Raw genomic sequence first — 24,599 nt, 5'->3', positions numbered from 1 at the left:
GAACTAAAGCTGTGAGGACGGGTCGTGAGTCGTCGTTGGATAGCTCAGATGGTAGAGCATTTGCTCGTGAAAGGCAGAAGTCCCGAGTCTCGGTCCAGCACACAGTTTTAATCTGCCAGGAAGTTTCATCTCCATTTTGTTAAAGAATAAGTGTTACTTACAGCTTGTACAAAGCTTTACAAAGCTTTGCCTGCTATCGTTGCATAATAGTCTGCGTTATTAACATCCGAGAAATTACAAATGGATGTCATCATTGTTAGGTGGTCATGGAGGTAGATTTTGTAAGAATCAGAAAACATAAAGCTGTATTTATATAGCAAAAGCTACCACTCCACCTCTAATGCAATCCATGTATGTTTTAATGCAATCCATATATGTTTTAGTGGAAATAACGGTTGGCTTAAGCGGTCTGCTTTCGGCTGCGGTGGGGCGAGGACGTCCGCTGCGCCCCGCCGTGCGCGACCGTCAGCGCTTGCTTGTGTTTACCTTCTCGCGGCGCGAGTTGTATTTGTTCCAAGTTCAGTGCGACTATGGCACACACATGGCGCCACGATACGATCAGAATTACTTTCCAACCAGATCACGCGCGTCCTCGAGCCTATGAAATAGAACAGTTCATACGCGACGATCTACGTTTAGATCCGGCGACTGTCGTCGGAATACATTTTTCTATAACGGCGAGCGTGGCTTATTTTAAAGTGACCAGTGCAGAGGTCTGCACGACAGTGGTGTCTAAATACGCGAACTCACTCAGATTCAAACATTCTGACGGGCATATCGGTGCAGTGACGGTGGATCATGCAGGCATGGGCCTGAGGACTGTAAGGGTTTTTGAGCTCCCCTTCGAGGTCCCAGAGGAAGTTGTAAAGGGAGCCTTCCGACCATATGGCAATGTCATCAGCCAGGTTGCAGGAAAGTGCCAAACTTTTTCGACGTATAAAGTCTACAATGGTGTGCGCCAAATTAAACCAAGTAACATGTGCCGTCCTATTTGAACATCGGTGGCTGTCGTGCAATCATAATGTACGACGGTCAACCGCGTACCTGTTCCGGATGTGGGCAGGAAGGCCATGTTCGATCGAGCTGCTTACAACGTAGAATTACGCAGACACCAGTGGGAGACTCCGTTTCCCCGACGGGGACGACAATCCTGCCCCTCGCGTACGCTCAGATGACGATGAGCACCATAGACGAGGACGACACGGGCGATCGGTCACATCCATCGACGTCAGCAGTACCAAGGGAGGAAGAGGAAGGACCCCAGATGCCAACCCATATGTCGCCCCCTCCACAGCAACAACAGCAGCAACAGTCCCTCGGCATCCAGATGCAACATAACATTCAGAACGAGATGGACGTGGACGCGAACATTGTCCCCACCGCGGCTTTACTAGCGGAAGGTGATACGACGTTGAATTGCCTCCCACATTCGGATACGGATGTCCACGTCCGAAAGCAACGTTCGCCTCGACGACGCAAGCGACGTCGGCGGACCCCTTGTGACGACTGCCTCCTACACACGGCCGGTCAAGAAGGTGACATCTCGTTAGATGGAATGAATGTTGCGCCTGCTGAGGATCTAAGTGGTGTAGACGGTTCGCTTGCACATACTACGAGTGCCCAGTTACTTCTTGCAGCACAGATGCAGCAGGTCGTGACGATGGATGGCGCTCCGTCTACCTCTACCAAAGACGACGTGCGTGAGAGAGATTAAGGTGCCGATCGTGTTGCACCCACAGTGGTCGGACGATGTTGAGGAACTTCCTGGAGAGGGCACGGGTGACAGGGAAGGAGGTGGCATTGGGGATGCCACTCCTAGCGTGAAAGACTCCAAACTGTAACGGGTTCGGTGGGTCTGGCATCTCTTGAGGTTATCTTCGATTGTCATGGCGTCTACCCTAGGTGAAGAGGCTAGGCAGTACACCTTTCGCCTTGCCACAGTCAATGTCAATGCGGTAAGGGCACCACACAAACTGACAATGTTACAACGCATGTTCGATGTGGCGGACATCGACGTGGCCCTCTTACAGGAAGTATATGTCGCTAGTTTCCCTGACCTCTGCGGATATACCGCCCACATTTCCCAAGCCTCTTCCACCGATTGTGGTGTGGCTGTCCTGCTACGGGAAGGCTTGGCGGCTACGGACGTACTGTAGCTACCGTGTGCAACAGCCATGGCCGTAGCTGTCAACGGTGGATGACTCATCAATGTACTCGTATATGCCCATTCAGGATCGGGGAGACGGAGAGATCGGGCCCGCTTTTTTTCGGAAGATACTACACGTCTCTGTAAGGGCCGCATAGACGATATGGTGATCGGAGATTTTAACTGTACTTTATCTCCGTCTGATCAGCAGTCACATCACGTCCCGTGTGCGGAATTGGAAATGCTAGTGCGTGACCTCAACCTGCTCGACACGTGGCGCCACATCCATGGCCCAGCTCGCAGCTATACAAGTCATTCGTCAAGTCGGTCGGACAGGATTTACGTCACAAGCACCCTTTCGACGGCGACGCGAGGGGGTAGAGCTCTGGCCCACTGCATTCACCGACCACACAGCCTCTAACATGCACGTGTGTGGCGCAGTAGGTCCCCCTGGAAACTGAACGTCGCCCATCTCGACGAGCCGGCATGTAAAGGTGCTATCGAAGAGTCGTGGAACGCGTCCTTATAGAGTCGTGGTCGTTACCGATCGACCCTCAGTTGGTGGACTGAATGTGCGAAGCCTGCTCTTAGGCGCACCTTCATGGTTTACGGCAGGGAAGCGGCGACATGGAGGAGGAGCACGGAAAACTTTTATTACACCGTCCTACGGGAATGTCTTGCTATGGAGCCCTCACCTGACAGGCAGATCATAGTCAACCGCGCGGAAGCGCAGCTCGTCTCCTTGTTGTTGTTGTTGTCTTCAGTTCTGAGACTGGTTTGATGCAGCTCTCCATGCTACTCTATCCTGTGCAAGCTTCTTCATCTCCCAGTACTTACTACAACCTACATCCTTCTGAATCTGCTTAGTGTATTCATCTCTTGGTCTCCCTCTAAGATTTTTACCCTCCACGCTGCCCTCCAATGCTAAATTTCTGATCCCTTGATACCTCAGGACATGTCCTACCAACCGGTCCCTTCTTCTAGTCAAGTTATGCCACAAACTCCTCTTCTCCCCAATTCTATTCAATACCTCCTCATTAATTATGTGATCTACCCATCTAATCTTCAGCATTCTTCTGTAGCACCACATTTCGAAAGCTTCTATTCTCTTCTTGTCCAAACTATTTATCGTCCATGTTTCACTTCCATACATGGCTACACTCCATACAAATACTTTCAGAAACGACTTCCTGACTCTTAAATCTATACTCGATGTTAACAAATTCCTCTTCTTCAGAAACGCTTGCCTGGCCATTGCCAGTCTACATTTTATATCCTCTCTACTTCGACCATCATCAGTTATTTTGCTCCCCAAATAGCAAAACTCCTTCACTACTTTAAGTGTCTCATTTCCTAATCTAATTCCCTCAGCATCACCCGACTTAATGCGACTACACTCCATTATCCTCGTTTTGCTTTTGTTGATGTTCATCTTATATCCTCCTTTCAAGACACTGTCCATTCCGTTCAACTGCTCTTCCAAGTCCTTTGCTGTTTCTGACAGAATTACAATGTCATCGGCGAACCTCAACGTTTTTATCTCTTCTCTGTGGACTTTAATACCTACTCCGAATTTTTCTTTTGTTTCCTTTCCTGCTTGCTCGTCTCCTTATACGCCATCATGTACAGGGCGCTGTTATACGGTCGCGTGATCCAGACCTGCTACAATCAGAAAGCCCATCTATGCACCACGTGCTCTTAGAGCGCAGGAGGCGCCGTAGGGCGTGGGTAACCGATATCATAACGGACGACGGTCGACACGTGGTAGAACAAGCAGATATAGCAGAAGCCTTCTATAGGCATTAGGCTCACCTTTATTCAGCAGTGCTCCCTGATATTGCGACGGTAGACACCGTTTCAGCACACGTCCACGGTACAGTTCCACCAGACATGGTACCGACTTTAGTGGGAGAAGTGACAGAAGAAGAAGTGCTCGACGCCACTGGTAAAGGTGCTCCCCATAAATCACCAGGAATCGACGGATTACCATGAGAGTTCTATCGAGCATTTAAACAACTGTTGGTACCGTGTTGGGTTGAAATTTGTCAGGAATTGATCTCCCCGGATATACCGTTGCCTGCACCTTTCTTGGAAGGACTGATTGTACCCATCCATAAGCCGAAGGGACGGAATTATGTCCGCGATTATCGCCCCTTAACGTTATTGAACAGCGACTTCAAGATCTTTTCGAGGCTGCTATTGGAACGTATTCGTGGCACACTATTGCACGTCCTGTCCGGCGGTCAGACGTCATTGGGGGGACCCAACAACATCAGAACTGCGTTATGTCGTTACAGAGATCTCATCTCCCTTGCACGGGTGAGACGTTTGCCGGCAGCCCTGGCGTCTCGAATACCCCGACCCCTTTATCACAGTGTTGACATGCCTTCTGCATGGTGCTACTTCTCGAGTTCTTGTTAATGGAAGAATGACGGCACCCATGCCGATTCGCCGATCAGTACGACAGGGATGTCCACTATCTACATTGTTATTTGCATTAGCCTTAGAACCTTTGTTGTGTGGCCTCCGAGACAGGCTCACTGGGATACAGTTTGGCGGCTCCATCTATCGCTGCACCGCATATGCGGATGATTTGATGATCGTCATACGAAGAACTGACGATATGGCGGCGGCTTTTGACTGGATTGCAACGTACGGTACAGCTTCTGGTAGCCAAATCAACGTTGACAAGTCCGTCGCCTTGAGCGTCGGGATTGGGCTACCGCAGGAACACATTGCCCCCTTACGCTTCAGTGATACTATCCACTGCTTGGACTTAGATTTCATGAACAACATGCGACACGCGACGACGCTCAATTGTCGCCTTCTTAACCAAATTCGGGCCGGAATTGCAAATCAGCGCTTTCGATCCCTCAACATCGTTCAGCGGGCGCATTATGCCAATGTATACCTTGCGTCCCATACACCGCGTGTCGCACTTGGTGCATAGCATTATGGCAGCGCTGGGATACTTCGTCACCGCTGGTATGTTTCTGAAGATCAGATACGTATCTCTTTACCCTCCCCAAGGAAAAAGGTTGTCTCGGCCTATTTAACGTCCATGAAAGGGTCATTGCCCTCTATGTTAGCTCACATTTATGTCTGCTGCGCCGTTGTCCTACAAGCCTCACGAGTTTGCATCTGACGGCGCTACGACCTGCTTCACTAAGAGCGCCGGTGCCACTACAGGACTTACCAGCGCCTCTGTTTTATATAAGACGTTTCTATTTAGAACAAAGTTATTCCAGTGTAGCGCTCACGACACCACGAATGGCCACAACTCGACGCCTATATCACGGCATGTTGCAACGCCGCCTCCTAAATGTGGTCGAACTAAAATATCCTGACGTACGGTGGCGCGTGGTGTGGAAGACTGTATACGAGGCCATGCTTGATTCCGATGTTTTTTCCCAATGGTACGTAGTCGTTAATGGGAAGCTGGTGACGCAAGAACGTCTCTACGATATCCCCATGGCATAATCTCCCAATTGTGTAGATTCTGACGAGCACCGCCTTAGCTGTGGAGAGGTGGAACCAGTTTGGTACCTAGTGCGGCAGATGCCTGAGCATGTATCTGCACGCACACCATTGTTTCCCGATGATACATTTTACCCCAAGACTCGGACCAACTCCGTCACCTGGATACGTGGTCATGCGGTCCATTACCTCTATCGTGACGGACACAAGAATTTACTTGACTTCTGGCTCTATTTGCAAGAAAGACATCATGCTATTGCCGGCCGTACCAAATATGGACAATGCTTCGGAAACTACCAATGGAGTGTCCTTCACAGCCCGCCGTGTATTTGTAATGTTGCAGGCAGTGGTAGATGAGGTCAGAACGAACTGCAAACGATCATACATTGAACTATCTTTGTCAGTGGGCACAGTAACTGGGAAGCCTAGCTACGAAGTGGTAGCTTTATTTTCATGTTATTTATGTTTACTATCTTCGATGGTATCTTCATTGCCCAATGGTTCCAATGGCTCTGAGCACTATGGGACTCAACTGCTGTGGTCATAAGTCCCCTAGAACTTAGAACTACTTAAACCTAACTAACCTAAGGACAGCACACAACACCCAGCCATCACGAGGCAGAGAAAATCCCTGACCCCGCCGGGAATCGAACCCGGGAACCCGGGCGTGGGAAGCGAGAACGCTACCGCACGACCACGAGATGCGGGCTTTCATTGCCCAAACAGCAATCTAAACAATGGGTTACCAAGGGAGAATCTGCACCAAAAAAAGGCGAAGACTATTCCTTCGGCCGGAAAGTTTATGGCGACTGTCTTTTGGGATTCGCAAGGGATAATCCTCATCGACTATCTGGAAAAGGGTAAAACTATTACAGGTGCATATTATTCATCGTTATTGGACCGTTTGAAAACCGCGCTGCAAGATAAACACCGGCGATTGGACCACAAAAAAAAAAAAAAAAGTTCCTTTCAATCACGACAATGCACCAGCACACACCTCAGCAGTTGTGGTCGCAAAATTATTGGAAATAGGATTCCAACTCGTTTCACATCCCCCCCCCCCTATTCTCCAGACTTGGCTCCCTCGGACTACTATTTGTTCCCCAATTCGAAGAAATGGCTGGCGGACAAAGATTTTATTCAGCGAGGAAGTGATTGCAGCAACTAATAGCTATTTTGCAGACTTGGACAATTCCTGTTATATGGAAGGGATCGACAAATTAGAACAGCGATGGACAAAGTGTATAAGTCTAAAAGGAAACTATGTCAAAAAATAAAAAGGTTTACCCCAAACACGTAAGTAGTTTTTATTTTTGCACGGACATTTCAAACGCCCCTCGTATTAGAGAAGATTCCGAATAAAATGTATTATGCAAGAAAGACAGTAATCATAAACAGTCGGAAGAAAACTCCATGTGCTCCAGCATGTCTAATTAAACATAAATAATTAAACCATAAGGCGGTATTGGCCTACCCTGCCGACAAATCCATCACCTCACAGACACACTAAGAGGCTTACATGTTAATAATTGATCTATTGTGGTATGGTTGACAGAGCCATGCAGCAAACAGTAGTTTCCCACAGAATTACAGGTCTGTGGAAACATAAAATTTAAAGCAATGAGTTTGTTGTCACTAATGTTAACGAAAGAAACACCAAGAAAATAATATATATCGACGTCAAATCGATTCCGGCATCCAAACAAGAGCACTCGTATGGTTTTATATTCTTTCAAAAACTATGTCTTCAACGAGGGGGGAGGATATGTAGCGGTTCTTTGCTGTCATGCGAAAGTCATAGGAACCCACCAGTTCCTTAGGTGTAGAATAAGTTTAACACTGCAGGAAAACAGCGAAGGAATGGTACACTGAAGGACGATTGCCCATCAGTGGTGTGATGATTTTATTAATGTTGCATTAGTGGAAATATTCTCAGGAGTTATAAGGTCTACAACTTTGCTTCCGCCGTTTTGCAATAGACGGCAGTAGTGGAAAGCAGTGGCGCAAGTCGTTCGTCGCAAGTGTCATACAGTAAGCTTAGGCATTTTAGAACATAACGCCATCAAAATATCAGTCGATTTTTGATTGCATCATAAAGTTATTCTCGACTGAATACGTCAACTTATGAGCCCAGTTCTCGTCATCTGCGGGAGGTTTTAATTTTATGCTTTGATATGAAGAAATCTGCGGCTGAGGCTCATAAAAAGCTGGGTAACACCTATGATGAGACGCCTGTTAGTGACAGAACTTCGCAGAAAAAGGTTTCCATGCTTCAAGAGTGGTAATTTTGACGGTGAAGACCGGCAAGGTTGTGAAAGAGGGAAAGCTTTCGATGCTACTGCAACTGAAAATCCCAGGAGATCGTTATCGAAAGCAATTGATGTGTTTGAGCCTGAAGACAAACGGCCACACTACAGCGACAAACATGAAAAAATGATTCTGCAGCATGACAGAGCACGATCCCATGTCCAAAATCCCGTCACAACATACTGGGAAACGTTGAAATGGGAAGTTCGACCCAGCCCGCTGTATTCTCCAGATATTCCGCCCTCTAACTGCCACTTTTCTCGATCTGTGACACACGACCTAGCTGACTAACACTTGCGGTCATATGAACAAATGCAAAATTGGATCGATTTATGGTTCCCCTCAAAAGGTGCCCAGTTTATACAATGCGAGATTCGTATGCTGCCCTAAAGATAGGAGAAAGTAGTGGCAGACGATGGCCAATACTTTGAATCGTAAATTTTTTGTAAGTTTTTCACAATAAAGTCTCGAACTTCGAGAAAAAACGGCGGAAACAAAGTTGTAGATCTTGTAGAAAGATATGTAATACAAAAAATTTGAGCGGTTAATGCAGATTGGATTCTCCTTTCTTCTGAGTTCTTCAGGCATGTTAGCTAATGGTCTGTCTGTCGTATAGAGGTCGTCTGCTTCTGCCGATGAGCGAGTGATAAGCGTGTAGACGTAGCTGACACATGTGCACTGCTGTCGTCTCCAGTCACTGGCTATCACGTTTTAGTGGACACAGAGTGAGCAAGGCATGGAAGGCACTTCCCACATCGATGGGAAGAATTGAGAAGTTACAGTTGCTGGTGTGAGAAAGAGCAACGATTCTCTCTCTCTCTCTCTCTCTCTCTCTCTCTCTCTCTCTCTCTCTCTCTGTCTCGGGTTTGTGGGATGCTTAATACCAGTCTTGAACGACATGAGTACATACACTACTGGCCATTAAGATTGCTACACCAAGAAGAAATGCAGATGGTGAACGGGTACAAATATATTACACTACAACTGACATGAGATTACACTTTCACGCAATTTGGGTGCATAGATCCCGAGAAATCAGAACCCAGAACAACCACCTCTGGCCGTAATAACGGCCTTCATACGCCCACGCATTGAGTCAAACAGAGCTTGGATGGCATGTACAGGTACAGCTGCCCATGCAGCTTCAACACGATACCGCAGTTCATCAAGAGTAGTGACTGGCGTATTGTGACGAGCCAGTTGCTTGGCCACCATTGACCAGACGTTTACGATTGGTGAGAGATCTGGAGAATGTGCTGGCCAGGGCAGCAGTCGAACATTTTCTGTATCAAGAAAGGCCCGTGCAGGACCTGAAACATGCGGTCGTGCATTATCCTGCTGAAATGTAGGGTTTCGCAGGGATCGAATGAAGGGTAGAGCCACGGGTCGTAACACATCTGAAATGTAACGTCCACTGTTCGAAGTGCCGTCAATGCGAACAATAGGTGACCGAGACGTGTAACCAATGGCACCCCATACCATCACGCTGTGTGATACGCCAGTATGGCGATGACGAATACACGCTTCCAATGTGCGTTCACCGCGATGTCACCAAACACGGATGCGACCATCATGATGCTGTAAACAGAACCTGGATTCATCCGAAAAAATGACGTTTTGCACCCAGGTTCGTCGTTGAGTACACCATCGCAGGCGTTCCTGTCTGTAGTGCAGCGTCAAGGGTAACCGCAGCCATGGTCTCCGAGCAGATAGTCCGTGCTGCTGCAAACGTCGTCGAACTGTTCGTGCAGATGGTTGATATCTTGCAAACGTCCCCATCTGTTGACTCAGTGATTGAGACGTGGCTGTACGATCCGTTACAGCCATGCGGATAAGATGCCTGTCATCTCGACTGCTAGTGAGTGATACGAGGCCGTTGGGATCCAGCACGGCGTGCCGTATTACCCTCCTGAACCCACCGATTCCATATTCTGCTAGCAGTAATTGTATCTCGAACAACGCAAGCAGCAATGTCGCGATACGATAAACCGCAATCGCGATGAGCTACAATCCAACCTTTATCAAAGTCGGAAACGTGATGGCACGCATTTCTCGTCATTACACGAGGCATCACAACAACGTTTCACCAGGCAACGACGGTCAACTGCTGTTTGTGTATGAGAAATCGGTTGGACACTTTCCTCATGTCAGCACGTTGTTTCGCGTCTATAGCACATCATCTTCGTGGTGTATCAATTTTAATGGCCAGTAGTGTATCAAGAGGATTCTTATCAAGGCTGGAGCTTTCAGTGTGTGGCGGACAGTGAGATGCAGCGGCAGTCGATCCTTCACCAGTTGTCGGGAGAGAGTCGCACATGACCTATGGAGACGATTATACACACGATTATTCCAAACATCTTTAATTAGTTTGTAATAAATTGCATGTCTCTACCATTTCTACCCTAATCTGGTGGTTGCAGAAATTGTTTACAGTTTACATTTAGCTATGTTTTTTCCTGTACAAACTTGGTTTTTTCTGCTATTATTTTGCATTGTCTACTATAACCTTAGAGTGTCATACTGCTCTAAGGAAGTGCTATAGAGACGTCATTGATTTTAACATACTAATAATTCAGGGGCGGGTTCCTCATAGGCTTAGTACATAGCGTATTTGTTGCTATGTCATGCCGGCCGAAGTGGCCGTGCGGTTAAAGGCGCTGCAGTCTGGAACCGCAAGACCACTACGGTCGCAGGTTCGAATCCTGCCTCGGGCATGGATGTTTGTGATGTCCTTAGGTTAGTTAGGTTTAACTAGTTCTAAGTTCTAGGGGACTAATGACCTCAGCAGTTGAGTCCCATAGTGCTCAGAGCCATTTGAACCATTTTTTGCTATGTCATTTTTGGTAACATGGTGTATTGATTTATTTGCTTAAATATCGCACTGTGCTAATTGTTTAACGTGATATATTGGTGTACTTGTTTAAGTATCAAGCAAGTATCGTATTTACGTGTGTCTATAGCTGATGATCTTGGAAAGTGGGAGAACGTAGATAAAATTGCAACAAATTGCCCCAAACAGCAGCGTGCTGGTATATGTATGCTATATTACCATAGTGTGAACGTATCTGATGCCATTTTTGTGGTCATAAATCACATGCATTAAGATAAGAATGATGCAAATACAGAGGCAGCCATACTTTGGTAGTGGGTAATTCATTTTTAATATTTTACTGTGAATGGTTAGAGATAGGGGGAGATGTGGAGAGTGGGGAGAGGTTTCTAATGTCCCACTAATAAAATTGGATTAGTTACGCCATGTCGAATTTGTGTGATCAAATTTCCACTAATACAATTGGGCTATTTCCGCCATACTGAATTTTTTGATTGGCAGTTTCATTTTCAGCACTGCACTATCCTTGGTTGGAAATAAGGGCTGACGGGAAGATGGGAGGAGAGGAGATGATGGAGAAAGGGGGCTGGTTTATCACTGATAAGGATGATGGGGTCACGAATTAGATTTCCCCTGGATGAAGGCAACATCTTCGAATTCTTGCATTTGTCAAGGTCATTTTAGAGCACATTTGACCTAGAATCCTCACTAAATACCAACATAGAATTAGTAAACTGACAACATTCTACACAAGAAAAAAAAAGAAGAAAAATGTTGCCGTACGTGTAAGCTCCCTCTGCAGCAACAGTCATATCTAAAACCAACTCCTGTAGTATTCCATATTTAGGAAAGCTATCCGACAAATTAAGCGAAACTCTCAAATCTTGCAGTAATAATACTTCAAGAGGCACTACAGCTCATATCTTATTCAAAAGCAAGGGGAAAACTTTTTTATTGAGTAACGGTGATGTTTATAAAATCACTTGTGATGAGTGATTAAATGGTCAGGGCTATAGCAATGAGGCTGATTAAACACGAACGCAGCTGGAGAGTATGTAAGTCAGACTCTAGCTTTGTCAAACGCGTGCTGAAGGAAGGACAGCGATACCAAGTCCACACAGAAGTGCTACACATAGCCACCAAAGGTAGAAAACTGAGCCTGTTAGAAGCATTTGAAGTAAACAAACATCATCAATTACAGCTCAGCGCATGCCCCCACATACCCACAGACTGTCACAATGACACATACTGCTACACAAAATTAAAACACAATAGAAACTCATATTCCTTACCTTGCTTACTTCACAAACTTTAACATTATAATAATATAACTTGTAATAATGTAATAGTGTGTATTTTAATAAGGTACTGTGTTTAATATTGTCCACTGCGTAAACGGTAATTTACAATGTAAAACATCTTTGCTGCCCAATGTAAGGGGTTAGTGCTTAGTTAGTTCGTAAGCAATGTCAAAGACCTCAAAACCTATAGCGTCATAACCATATTACCTGTAATACTGTAATGTTGTGTAGTTTAATTATTTGTTGCGTTTAATATTGTCCATTGTATAAGGTATAAAAAACGTTAAAAAATACATTTGCTGCTCGAAGTTCTGTACAAGTGGATTGTATCTTTGCTTATAATGTTTGTTTACCTAAAAACAAGTGTTTCTTGAAGATGAAAAAGTAAGCCGAAAACTAGTTAGAGATAAACAGAACTCTGTAGAACAAAAACAGATTACTCGTTATTCAACCTTAAACTAGTAAAGAACTTAAATTCATCGTGGTTTAATAACAAAAAGTGCAACGAAAACTGGTGCTGGAGTTGGTGATTTTTGATGCTATGAACTTTTTGCAAGGGCAAGAAATACCTTCTAATTTAATTACATCCACAGTTTCAGCATTAAATACGGAGACATATTTATACCTCTCCTTACTATTGCGTGATGTTTCTAACTGAAGTTGATCACATTTCCATCACGATTAACGTTACTGACTGTGGCGATATTGCATTTGTGAATTTTGGGTTTTCAAACGAATTTCCTGTAGCCTAATAATGTAGGGAAGTTGACATGTTATGAGTTACAGGAATAGTGTCTCGCACATTAGTATCCTTTTTCTGAGATATAGGTGTAACAATTTGTTAAAGAACATCTGATGAGCGAGCGTCCATGTTCAGAAAGTCCCAACAATCATCTGGTTCGCCTATCCTCAAGTCACTCAGTAAATTTCTGTGTGTCAGTCTTCCTCTCTTCTTATACCACTCCGCCCTACATTTTTACTTCCCCTTTTCCTTAAGCGAGCGCAACTCCTGGCCAATGGCCAAATAATACCAGACGTCCATCCATACACGCCATGTTTGCGCCTCCGAGATATGATATGGAGTTTGCGCTATATCACTTCACTGTCTGGAGCCAACAGTCAATATATTGTATAGTGTTATAGACGGTATTATTGACTGTCTAGGGGAAGCTTTGCATAATATAATTAACCATAAAAATGTTGCGCGAAAAATATAAGTAAACGTGACTACGATCTTTTCACATGTCGTAATTTTACTTGTTCTGTACTTGTTGTTTTTTAGCACATCCTAAAGACATTTTTAGATAACATTCAATTTATTATTCAGTTATATGGCTGTTGGCGGTGGGAGTATATATTTTCTCGAACTTCAGCAATTGGCAAGGTCAATGTGCTTTACAGCTGTAGATTATGCAACACTTTTTTTGATATCACACATTATATTTCATCACTCGATTTAGGCCTCCTATGGGCTACGTAAATAACTACTTCTAATTTAATTTCTGGTTTTCCCAATATTTTTTCATTCGATCACAACGCTATCATTTCCAAACGTCTGACCAGTTTGCTCCACATTTCGTTTTTGGTTTCCTCTGGAGACGAGAGTCTAAAAGCTTCTTTCGAAACGTGTCTCTGTTCACACTTTCAGTTTCTTCCATCTTCATCACTTTCAGAGCACATCAGGTTTCTTGAAGCCACTTGCACCAAAGAGATAATATGCGATTGACATGTTCAAAAATTGTCTTTCACATTCTGCTTTCATTCATTCGAACCAGATGCCCGTAAAACATCATTCTAAGTTTCCTCAGAGTTACACTCAGTGGATCAGTTTTCTTATACAGATCTTCATTACTCCTCTCCCTTCATTCAATTTTATGTTTTATTGGCCTTAATATTTTTTCGGATTTTCGTCTCTTTCTTTTACATTTTTTCTGTTTCCCCTGTCTTAGTCAAATCCAGGCATTCGGCTGTGTAAAAACATTCTGGTTTTGTTACTTTAACGTAGTCCTGCAACTCTGCTTGGAGAAGATAGACCACTTATTACACACAACGTTAGTCAACATATAGGCCATATCATCCTTGCTTGAGTTTACCACCTTCCGTTCATTACCATTTTTTTTCTGGCACCTCATCAAGATAGTTAAATTTGTTGACTCTTTTAATTTTTTCCATAATATGTGTTCATTAAATTTGGAGCAATGTTCGTATTGTCTTATGTTCTGTTTTTGCATAAGGTTTTTTAAGGTCTGTTTTTCTGCCATTCTTTTCTAAATGTTGATCACTCTCGTTGCCATTGCATATAGCCAGACAGTACTGCAAGATCGTTGGCAAAAGCTAAACACAGAATTCTAAAAATCTTTTTATTTATAGCCCAGTTGCACCTGGTCATTTTCTCCATTTATTCTGAGTTCTTCTTCCGACTCTCCGATCCACTTTTGAAAATACAGCTGTACAAAACTACGGACAAACAATCTCGTATGCGATGTTCATGTACTAGAATCGCAATCTTCATATATCTTCCCAAAACTTTAAATTTACTTTTTGTGTTTACTAATGTTTGCCGGATTACATATCTCGTTTTATCATCCACACCCAACTCTTCTAATATTTGAAAGAGAAATATACTGTCCAAAGAGTCGTATGCATGTATGAAGAACAGTGACATATGGCATGGGTCTTGCTGTTCTGTCTTGAATTACGACACCATTACTTTCGAAATCCATCTTGATATTCCCCGATCTTGTCGTCTACAAGCTTCTCTAGCCTATTATGTAAAGCTTTACAAAGGATCTCGTACGTAACTGGTACCAATGACTTTTCCCTGTAGTTGTCGGCGTCAGTTTTATTTCGTTTCTTGCGTAAACTACGAGTTCCTGCGCACCTCCAATACTTTGAAATTTCTTCTCTTAGGCGTATATTCCGCATTATTCGTTTTAATGTGTGGAGTGGATTAACATAAGCCAGTTTCCACAATTCTGTAACATACCCATCTTCACCTGCTGCTTGGTTGTTTTTCACGTCTTGAATGATGCTAGAAGTTACTTCTTATCTAATGGTTTCGATTCCGGAAATTTCACTTCAGCAATTGAGGTCTAAAGTCTCTCTTTTGGTTCGTCGCAGTTTAATAGCTTTTCAAAATATTTAGCTAATAATTCACAGTCTTTTTTTATTGGGTAATTTACATTTTGTTTCTTAAAACAAAGATTTGGTGGGTATTACAAGTTATATCTCTCCTCTATAAAAATCAACACGGATTCCGCAAACAGAGATCCTACGAAACTCAGCTCGCTCTGTTCCTCCATGAGATCCACAGTGCCCTAAAAAATGGCACTCAGGTTGATGCCGTGTTCCTTGTCTTCAGGAAGGCATTTGCCACCGTCCCGCACTGCCGTTTACTGAAAAAAATACGAGTTTATCGAGTATCGGAACAGATTTGAGACTGGATTCAAGACTTCCTTGCAGATAGAACTCAACACGTCTCTCTTAACGGAACAAAATCGACAGATATGAAGGTAATTTCCGGATTACCCCAAGGAAGTGTGATAGGTCCGTTACTGCTTACAACACATATAAATGATCTAGTAGAAAGCGTCGAATGCTCTCGAAATTTGTTCGCAGATGACACGATTGTCTATAACAAAGTAGCGACGTCAGAACGACCTCCAGAGGACAGACGAATGGTACAGTCTCTGGCAGTTGACCCTGAACGTAAATGAATATAACATATTGCGCATACATAGGAAAATAAATCCACTGCTGTAAAACTACACTACTAATGACAAACCACGGGAAACAGTATCTGCCGTAAAATATCTATAAGCAGCTATCCAGAGTGATTTTAAGTGGAATAATCATATAACACAAACAATGGGAAAGGCAGATGCTAGACGCAGATTCATAGGAAGAATCTTAAGGAAATGTAACTCAATCACGAAGCAAGTGGCTTATAAGGCGCTCGTTCGACCCATTCTTCAGTACTGTTCATCTATCTGGGATCCCTATCAGGTAGGACTGATAGAAGAGCTAGAGAAGATCCAACAAAAAGCGGCACGTTCCGACACGAGATAGTTTAGTCGACACGAGATAGTTTAGTCGACACGAGATAGTTTAGTCGACACGAGATAGTTTAGTCGACACGAGAGCGTTACGGAGATGCTCAACAAACTCCACTGGTAGACGTTACAAGAGAGTCGATGTGCATCACCGAGAGATTTACGCACATCAAAAAAGTTTTCCATCACCTCGGTTCCGAGAGTTCCGGAACCTGTACAGAAAATTGGAACAGAGATCAACATAAACATCATTTCCGGTCTTTTTATTGCTCTTGAAAACCACACATTGAATGTTGTACCATCATACAGCGAGACCTTCAGAGGTGGTGGTCCAGATTGCTGTACACACCGGTACCTCTAATACCCAGTAGCACGGCCTCTTGCATTGATGCATGCCTGTATTCGTCGTGGCCTAGTATCAGCAAGTTCATCAAGGCATTGTTGGTCCCGACTGTCCCACTCCTCAACAGCGATTCGGCGTAGATCCCTCAGAGCGGCGTAGATCCCTCAGAGTGGTTGGTGGGTCACGTCGTCCATAAACAGCCCTTTTCAATCGATCCCAGGCATGTTCTATAGGGTTTCATGTCTGGAGGACATGCTGGCCACTTTAGTCGAGCGATGTCGTTATCCTGAAGGAAGTCATTCACAAGATGTGCACGATAGGGGAGCGAATTGCCGTCCATGAAGACGAATGCCTCGCCAATATGCTGCCGATATGGTTGCAGTATCGGTCCGGGGATGGCATTCACATATCGTACAGCCGTTACGGCGCCTTCCATGACCACCAGCGGCATACGTCGGCCCCACATAATGCCACCCCAAAACAGCAGAGAACCTCCACCTAGCTGCACTCGCTGGACAATGTGTCCAAGGCGTTCAGCCTGATCGGGTTGCGTCCAAACACGTCTCTGGCGATTGTCTGGTTGAAGGCATACGCAACACTTATCGGTGAAGAGAACGTGATGCCAGTCGTAAGCGATCTGTTCGGCATGTTGTTGGCCCCATGGTGTCTTGCATGGTGTCTTGGTTGGAAACATGGACCTCGCCATGGACGTCGGGAGTGAAGTTGCGCATCACGCAGCCTATTGCGCACAGTTTGAGTCGTAACACGATGTCCTGTGGCTGCACGAAAAGCATTATTCAACATGGTGGCGTTGCTGTCAGAGTTTCTCCGAGCCATAATCCGTAGGTAGCGGTCATCCACTGCAGTAGTAGCCCTTGTGCGGCCTGAGCGAGACATGTCATCGACAGTTCCTGTCTCTCTGTATCTCCTCCACGTCCGAACAACATCGCTTTGGTTCACTCCGAGACGCCTGGGTGCTCCCCTTGTTGAGAGCCCTTCCTGGCACAAAGTAACAAGGTGGACGCGATCGAACCGCGGTATTGACCGTCTAGGCATGGTTGAACTACAGACAACACGAGCCGTGTACCTCCATCCTGGTGGAATGACTGGAACTGGTCGGCTGTCGGACCCCCTCCGTCCAATAGGCGTTGCTCGTGCATGGTTGTTTACATCTTTGGGCGGGTTTAGTGACATCTCTGAACAGTCAAAGGGACTGTGTCTGTGGTACAACATCCACAGTCAACGTCTGTCTTCAGGAGTTCTGGGGAACCAAGGTGATGCCAAACTCTTTTTGATGTGTGTGCTATTGAAATTTGGATGGAGCACTTTCCAGGAAGAGTCGGACAACGTATTACTTCCCCCTACATATGTCTTGCATAATGACCAGCCGGCCAGGGTGGCCGAGCGGTTCTAGGCGCTACAGTCTGGAACCGCGCGACCTCTACGGTCGCAGGTTCGAATCCTGCCTCGGGCATCGATGTGTGTGATGTCCTTAGGTTAGTTAGGTTTAAGTAGTTATAAGTTCTAGGGGACTGATGACCTTAGAAGTTAAGTCCCATAGTGCTCAGAGCCATTTGAACCATAATGAACATGAGGAGAAAATTCGATAAATTAAGAGCCGATACAGAGGCTTAACCGACAATCATTCTTCCCACGTGTTATTCACGAGTGGAACAGGTTCCTTGTCGAAGCTGTTTTCTCAGCAGCATTGCTCATCTTGTCCTTCCTCTATACTCTTAAAGATTTTCAAACGAAACAAACGTTATTAACATGTCTAAATATTTATTTCTCAACATAGTCGTCGTGGCGACGAACATATTTCACCCAGCGAGAGCCAGCTTTGTTGTCTTTGTAGAATGTTCGTCTTTGTTGGCGGAACCATAACCTCACTTGCGTTTGCACCGATTCATCACTATCAAAGTGCAGTCTTCGAAGGTATTCTTTAAGTTTTGGAAATAGATGAAAATCGTCGGATGGGCTCAGGTCGGGACTGTACGGAAGGTGATCGACGACAGTGAACCCATACATCGCAGCGCTCGTGTGTCGCTTGACATTGCCGTGCTGGAAGAGAGGGTTCTCCATGTGTGGAAGAACTCTTCGAATTCGAAAATCGATTGCGGCACGCTGTTTCTCTTGCACATACGTAGTTACGTTACACACTGTAATGTTACACTCTACAATTCGGAGCCGTCTAGCGGCAAGAGACTGCAAACAAGCAGACATGAAGAATAAAGGTATAGGATGCTAGTAACGTTTGTTTTACTTAAACAATTTAAAGAGTTTTCAGTACAAAATCCGAATGCATTACTTTTCGGCACGTCCTCGTAGATAAATCTGGAGGTCTGTTTTGATATATATTCCTTTCTTATCCTTCACATCTCTGATTTCCTTCTGATTTCTCATGGATATCCCTACGTGGTCTATTTGGAATTCTCCAAGGGATTAATGTTGGCAATTTTCAGGTTTTCTGTTTGCTGCGCAATCTCTTGAAATTTGTAGACATCAGTTTCCATTGGAATGGTTCAAATGGCTCTGAGCACTATGGGACTTAACATCTATGGTCATCAGTCCCCTAGAACTTAGAACTACTTAAACCTAACTAACCTAAGGACATCACACAACACCCAGTATTCACGAGGCAGAGAAAATCCCTGACCCCGCCGAGAATCGAACCCGGGAACCCGGGCGCATTGGAATGTATGATACAAATGTATGTCTGTTGCCATTTGTATTTCTTTATTTATGTTCTAGAAGTCTCCAACAATTTTTGTAAAAACGCTCCAAATTTGGGCATTAAAGTCACCCATTAGAATTATAATATTGTTAGCAGGAACTTTCTGGATTCTTCCGTTGATACTTGCTAGAACATTTCTATATTTAAAGTTGAATAACAAGTACAGTGTAGAACAAAAACAGTGCACTTATTCAACCTTAATTCCTGAGTTTTCAATTTTTGTATTTCCCAGAACTTCTCTTTTTTCTTTTGGTTCTTTTAGTTATCGACGTTGATTGGTATACGAGCATTAATTAATGTATAGGTTTCGTTTGTACATCTTACTGTTAGCAAAGGCAGACGTAAATTCTTTCACAGAATCAATGCTTCTCCTGTTCACAATAAAAGCTATCTGCCAGTAAGGTATGCCTTTCATTACATATTTCAGAGCTTGCCTTCATAAATCCTATAGTTCTCGAACTCCATTACACGTTCATCTTAGATTTTTTTTTCGTGTAGGGCTAAAATTACTATGTTCTGTTCATCAAGGATTCTGGTGAGTTTTTTCAATTTTCCTACTTATAAAAGGGTGTTGATATTTTATCTCGCAACGAAATACTTAGGTTTCGCCTGTATTTTAGAATTCTCATTTCCAGAAAGCCCTCCAGATTCCAATGCCCCACCTGCATTGCTTGGTGCAATGACGGATTCACCTCTCAGCTCACCGTCTGGCGCAGTTTATTCTGTATTTGTTTACATCACGCGTAATTACTGAAAGTATCTGGGGAATCCATTGTTGCACTTCCAGAAGTTAAGACTGAGATTGAGAGTCCCAGAGTTCATTAGAATAGTCGCTCCTAACGTGAAGGCCGTAACTGATCAGAATGCCACCCAGAACGGGAGCAGACGCATCCGGATAGTGATTTGTAAGACAGACTCTTCCGTCCTCGCCGTAAATTATCTTATTTTGTTGCTCGTTTGTTTTATCTGTGAAAAATACTGGGAGCGAAACTTTATTTATAATTTGTACAGAAAACAGACGACAGTTACAAGCGACGAAGGGCCTGGAACGGACGCAGCTATTCAGAAGGGAATGGAACAGGTTAGTAGACTATCCCCAATGTTATTCAATCATTACATTGAGCAAGTTGTGAATGTTCAAATGGTTCAAACGGCTCTAAGCACTATGAGACTTAACATCTGAGGTCATCAGTCCCCTTGACTTAAAACTACTTAAACCTAACTAACCTAAGGACATCACACACATCCATGCCCGAGGCAGGATTCGAATCTACGACCGTAGCAGCAGCGCGGTTCCGGACTGAAGCGCCTAGAACTGCTCGGCCACAGCGGCCGGCTGCTGTGAAGGAAACCAGGAGAAATTTGGAAGGGGAAGAAACGAAAACTTTGAGGTTTATCACTGAGATCGTACTCCTGTCAAAGACAGCAGAGGACTTGGAAGAATAGTCGAACGTAATGGATAGCGTCTTGAAAGGACGGCGTAAGAACAAACGCAAAACAATGTTAAAGGAATGTGGCCGCATTAAATATGGTAATGTTGGGGAAAGTAGACAAGGAAATGACATATTAAAAGTAGTTGATGAATTTAGCTATTTGGGCCGAGTAGAGACGATACAAAATGGTGACTAGGAATAGCAAGAAGTGCGTTTCTGAAGAAGAGAAATTTGTTAACGTCGAACGTAAATTTAAGCGTAGGTAGGACTTTTATGAGTATATTCATGTGGAGTGCAGCCTTGTATGCAAGAGAAACGTGAACGATTTCGGACAAAACGAAAACAGAAGCTACAGAAGAATGCTGAAGATTAGATAGATAGATGACATAGCTTTTGAGGTGGTGCCGAAAGGAACTGAGGAGATAAGTATTTGGTGGCACAACTGGACTAAAATAAGAATGTTAGTGTGGGGAATAAAAATACTAGAGGGAGACCAATAGATGAATACAGTAAGCAGATGTACGTGGTACAGTTTGCAGTAGTTGTTCAGAGCCGGCCGTTGTGGCCGAGCGGCTCTAGCCGCTTCAGTTCGGAACCGCGCTGTTGCCACGGTCGCAGATTAGAATGCTGCCTCGGGCATGCATGTGTGTCATGTCCCTAGGTTCGTTAGCTTTAAGTAGTTCTAAGTCGCTACGGTCGCAGGTTCGAATCCTGCCTCGGGCATGGATGTTTGTGATGTCCTTAGGTTAGTTAGGTTTAACTAGTTCTAAGTTCTAGGGGACTAATGACCTCAGCAGTTGAGTCCCATAGTGCTCAGAGCCATTTGAACCATTTAGTTCTAAGTCATGGGGACTGATGACCTCAGATGTTAAGTCCCATAGTGCTCAGAGCCATTTGAGCCATTTGAAGTTATTCAGAGGTGAAGAGGCTTGCACAGGACAGAGTAGCGTGGGAAGTTGCATTAAACCTGTCTTCGGAATGAAGACCACAACACAACAACAACAACATGTGATGAAAACCTCCACAAAGTGACAAATGGGTCACGGTGCAACACGTTCCATTTCCAACAGAGTATGTAATAATTTGTATTTTTTCTAAATTGTTCATTAGGCTGCCTTTTTTATCGGTGTGTAGGAATGACCGGCATTATGTCGCTGGTCGTGTGTTTTTGCTTTATACGTGAACTGAAATTTCTTCCTGTCTATATTTTCTCACAGGTATCACAATTTAACTTATAAACGCTACACAGTAAATAAACTGGATCATTCTAAGTCAGTTTCGATCTTATGAGCTAATACATAAAATTCATACTATCAAGGTAAACGTATTTTGTCTGCTGTAGTACAGAACCCGAGGAAGCCCGGCATGTGCTCGATACTAGTCCAGCAATAAATTAGCAATCTGTACATCATCTTATGTTAGAGGCATTTCATTTCAACAGATAAGTAACTTGTCAGCCATGTAACTCCATTGCGGCATTACTGTTCCAGCGATAACACGAAATTTCAGACAGATCACCGAAGCTCACGGGCGCCTTGTCTACCTTCAGTTGGCGAATAGGCAAATACTCACTTACCACTTATCCATTTGGCTGTAAACGATTCTGGTGTAAAGTCCCCATATAAGATATCATCCAACCCAAATGGTTCTTTCGTGGCCACTGTTGCAATTGGCAGCAAAACCACACAGGTAGCCTGTAATACCAGAAACATAAAGAGTTTAAACAGTGTTCTAAACTAACAAGTTCAGTTCAATATTTTCAATATAATATATTCAATAGCTGGGTTCCGAATTCAATTGCCTTATCTTTTAGCCAAAAATTCAATATAAAAAGGTTAAACCACCATAGCCCAATTCACAATAAAACGCGACGATTAATTTTTAAGGATTTTTGCCATTTACGGTTTTTTGCAAATTACAAATCACCGCGAAATGAATGGAAATACTATAGTTCGAAATATTTTAGTAAGCTTCTCACCACATTTTTGATGTATTTGTACATATGTATTCAGATCTAATTAAGTGTCGAGAATCATACCGTTTCTCCATAAAAGCTCAAATTTGACTTGTTGGTAGTCCCCTGCACACGACTGAAGAGGAAACAAATATCATTCTCTCTCAGTTACTTCATTTTTGGCACCCACGTGTTAGCATCTGCCAGAGCATTTGTATTATTTTGTATCTACATAGTTTGTCAAATGATTACAGTTCAGCTACACTTCATCATATACACATACGTGTGATGGAACTTAAAAAGACGAATTGTACTGTTATCCAAATGTTGAAGAATATAAATGCTTCAAACATTTCAATAGCACTATACATAAAGGAACGTGTATCAGTTATCCAACACACCACTGGCTCTTTATTTAGTGTGTCTGTGTTTTTAAACGTTAAAAATATATTCCTTTGCAGGTAACAGCCACAAAAATTTGTTTGTGTAACTCAAAGTATGGCTATCCCTTGAGGTTCTGGAAAGTGTAAAATATAGCAGAGTAAAAAGACATCAGCAATATTTAGTCTAAATATTACAATTCAAGTTATTTCAAACTGATAGTCGTTGTAGGTAGCATTTGGCTCTGCCACTACAAATAGTATTGATCAGTTGTTCTTGCTTATGGTTGCCTAAACAAGAAACACAACAAATAATTTAGCATGTAAGCAGTGCTCTAGCACGTATGCATAGCTCTCTCACCACACTGCACACTTCCCCCACCACGACCTACACTGTCTGAGCGTGAATGGGGTAAGGCGGGGGGAGGGGGGAGAGGAAGAGGGGGAAACAACGAACATGCCACATTTAGACGCACTTCCTACGACTTCGTTTCGTATTTCATAGTTCTCAACAACACAGATCACAACCAAAACAAATTTTCAGTGTTATTTATTTATTTTAGCCACGCTGAAGATATAATTAACCGGTACAAATTTTCGGCATACAGGCAGACAATTTCAGAGTTTTTCTTTTAGTTCTATAATCGAAAAAAGCTTTTCATACAAATAAATTGCTCGAAATATTTTATCATATTAGCAATCCTATTATGGAGACGCCGCAACTCTTCGCAAGGAAAACATTGTAGGCCTTCTCTACAGTCTCAACATTTAAAAAGTTGTCTTTTAGATGGGTATTACACTCCAAATGAATCAGTCCCATCTGCACATGCACAGGACGCTTTTAAATGAAACGGATAACCATCTCGAAAACAGCTCGGAAACATGCGAAGTTGATACTGTCCTCAAAACGTTTAGAAAATTGTCCTTGTAATTCTTTCAAGTCCACAACAAATTCTTCAGACCTCGGTTGTTCTTTAACTGCAGTAATATTACGGAAATAGATGTCAGAATCTGTTCTTCCACAATGCGATTTTCATTTTAAGTGCGTTCCCAGTAAATCAGAATGAGTTGTTTCTCACCTTGCAGTGATTGTCAGCAGGCAGTGTGCAGTCAATTCCACTAAAAATGAGAGGTCTGTAATCCATTTCGGACGCTGTTATTTTCGTTCTAGTTCCCTTCACAAATTTAACAATAGCGAATTTTAAACCGAAAAATCGTTCCAGGCATACCTATTGATCTAAGCAACATACTTTACAACAATACAGGGAATGAGACAGCTAAGACAGGCCATCCGAAATACACTCCTGGAAATTGAAATAAGAACACCGTGAATTCATTGTCCCAGGAAGGGGAAACTTTATTGACACATTCCTGGGGTCAGATACATCACATGATCACACTGACAGAACCACAGGCACATAGACACAGGCAACAGAGCATGCACAATGTCGGCACTAGTACAGTGTATATCCACCTTTCGCAGCAATGCAGGCTGCTATTCTCCCATGGAGACGATCGTAGAGATGCTGGATGTAGTCCTGTGGAACGGCTTGCCATGCCATTTCCACCTGGCGCCTCAGTTGGACCAGCGTTCGTGCTGGACGTGCAGACCGCGTGAGACGACGCTTCATCCAGTCCCAAA

At 43.8% G+C, this 24,599-nt stretch overlaps 1 protein-coding gene across 1 annotated transcript in view; it reads right to left on the bottom strand.

The window, feature by feature from the left end:
* Window positions 1-24,599, bottom strand: part of LOC126190822 (venom dipeptidyl peptidase 4-like) — a 382,023-nt gene that overhangs the window by 329,701 nt on the left and 27,723 nt on the right. The window contains exon 2 of the mRNA XM_049931391.1: window positions 22,200-22,317. Within this exon, the coding sequence (XP_049787348.1) occupies window positions 22,200-22,317 (118 nt within the window). The remainder of the gene's footprint in view (window positions 1-22,199; window positions 22,318-24,599) is intronic.

Source organism: Schistocerca cancellata, chromosome 6 (assembly GCF_023864275.1).
Source record: "Schistocerca cancellata isolate TAMUIC-IGC-003103 chromosome 6, iqSchCanc2.1, whole genome shotgun sequence".
NCBI lineage: Eukaryota > Metazoa > Arthropoda > Insecta > Orthoptera > Acrididae > Schistocerca > Schistocerca cancellata.
Note: the sequence above shows the minus strand (reverse complement) of the source record. Positions and strands in the feature narration are given on the sequence as shown.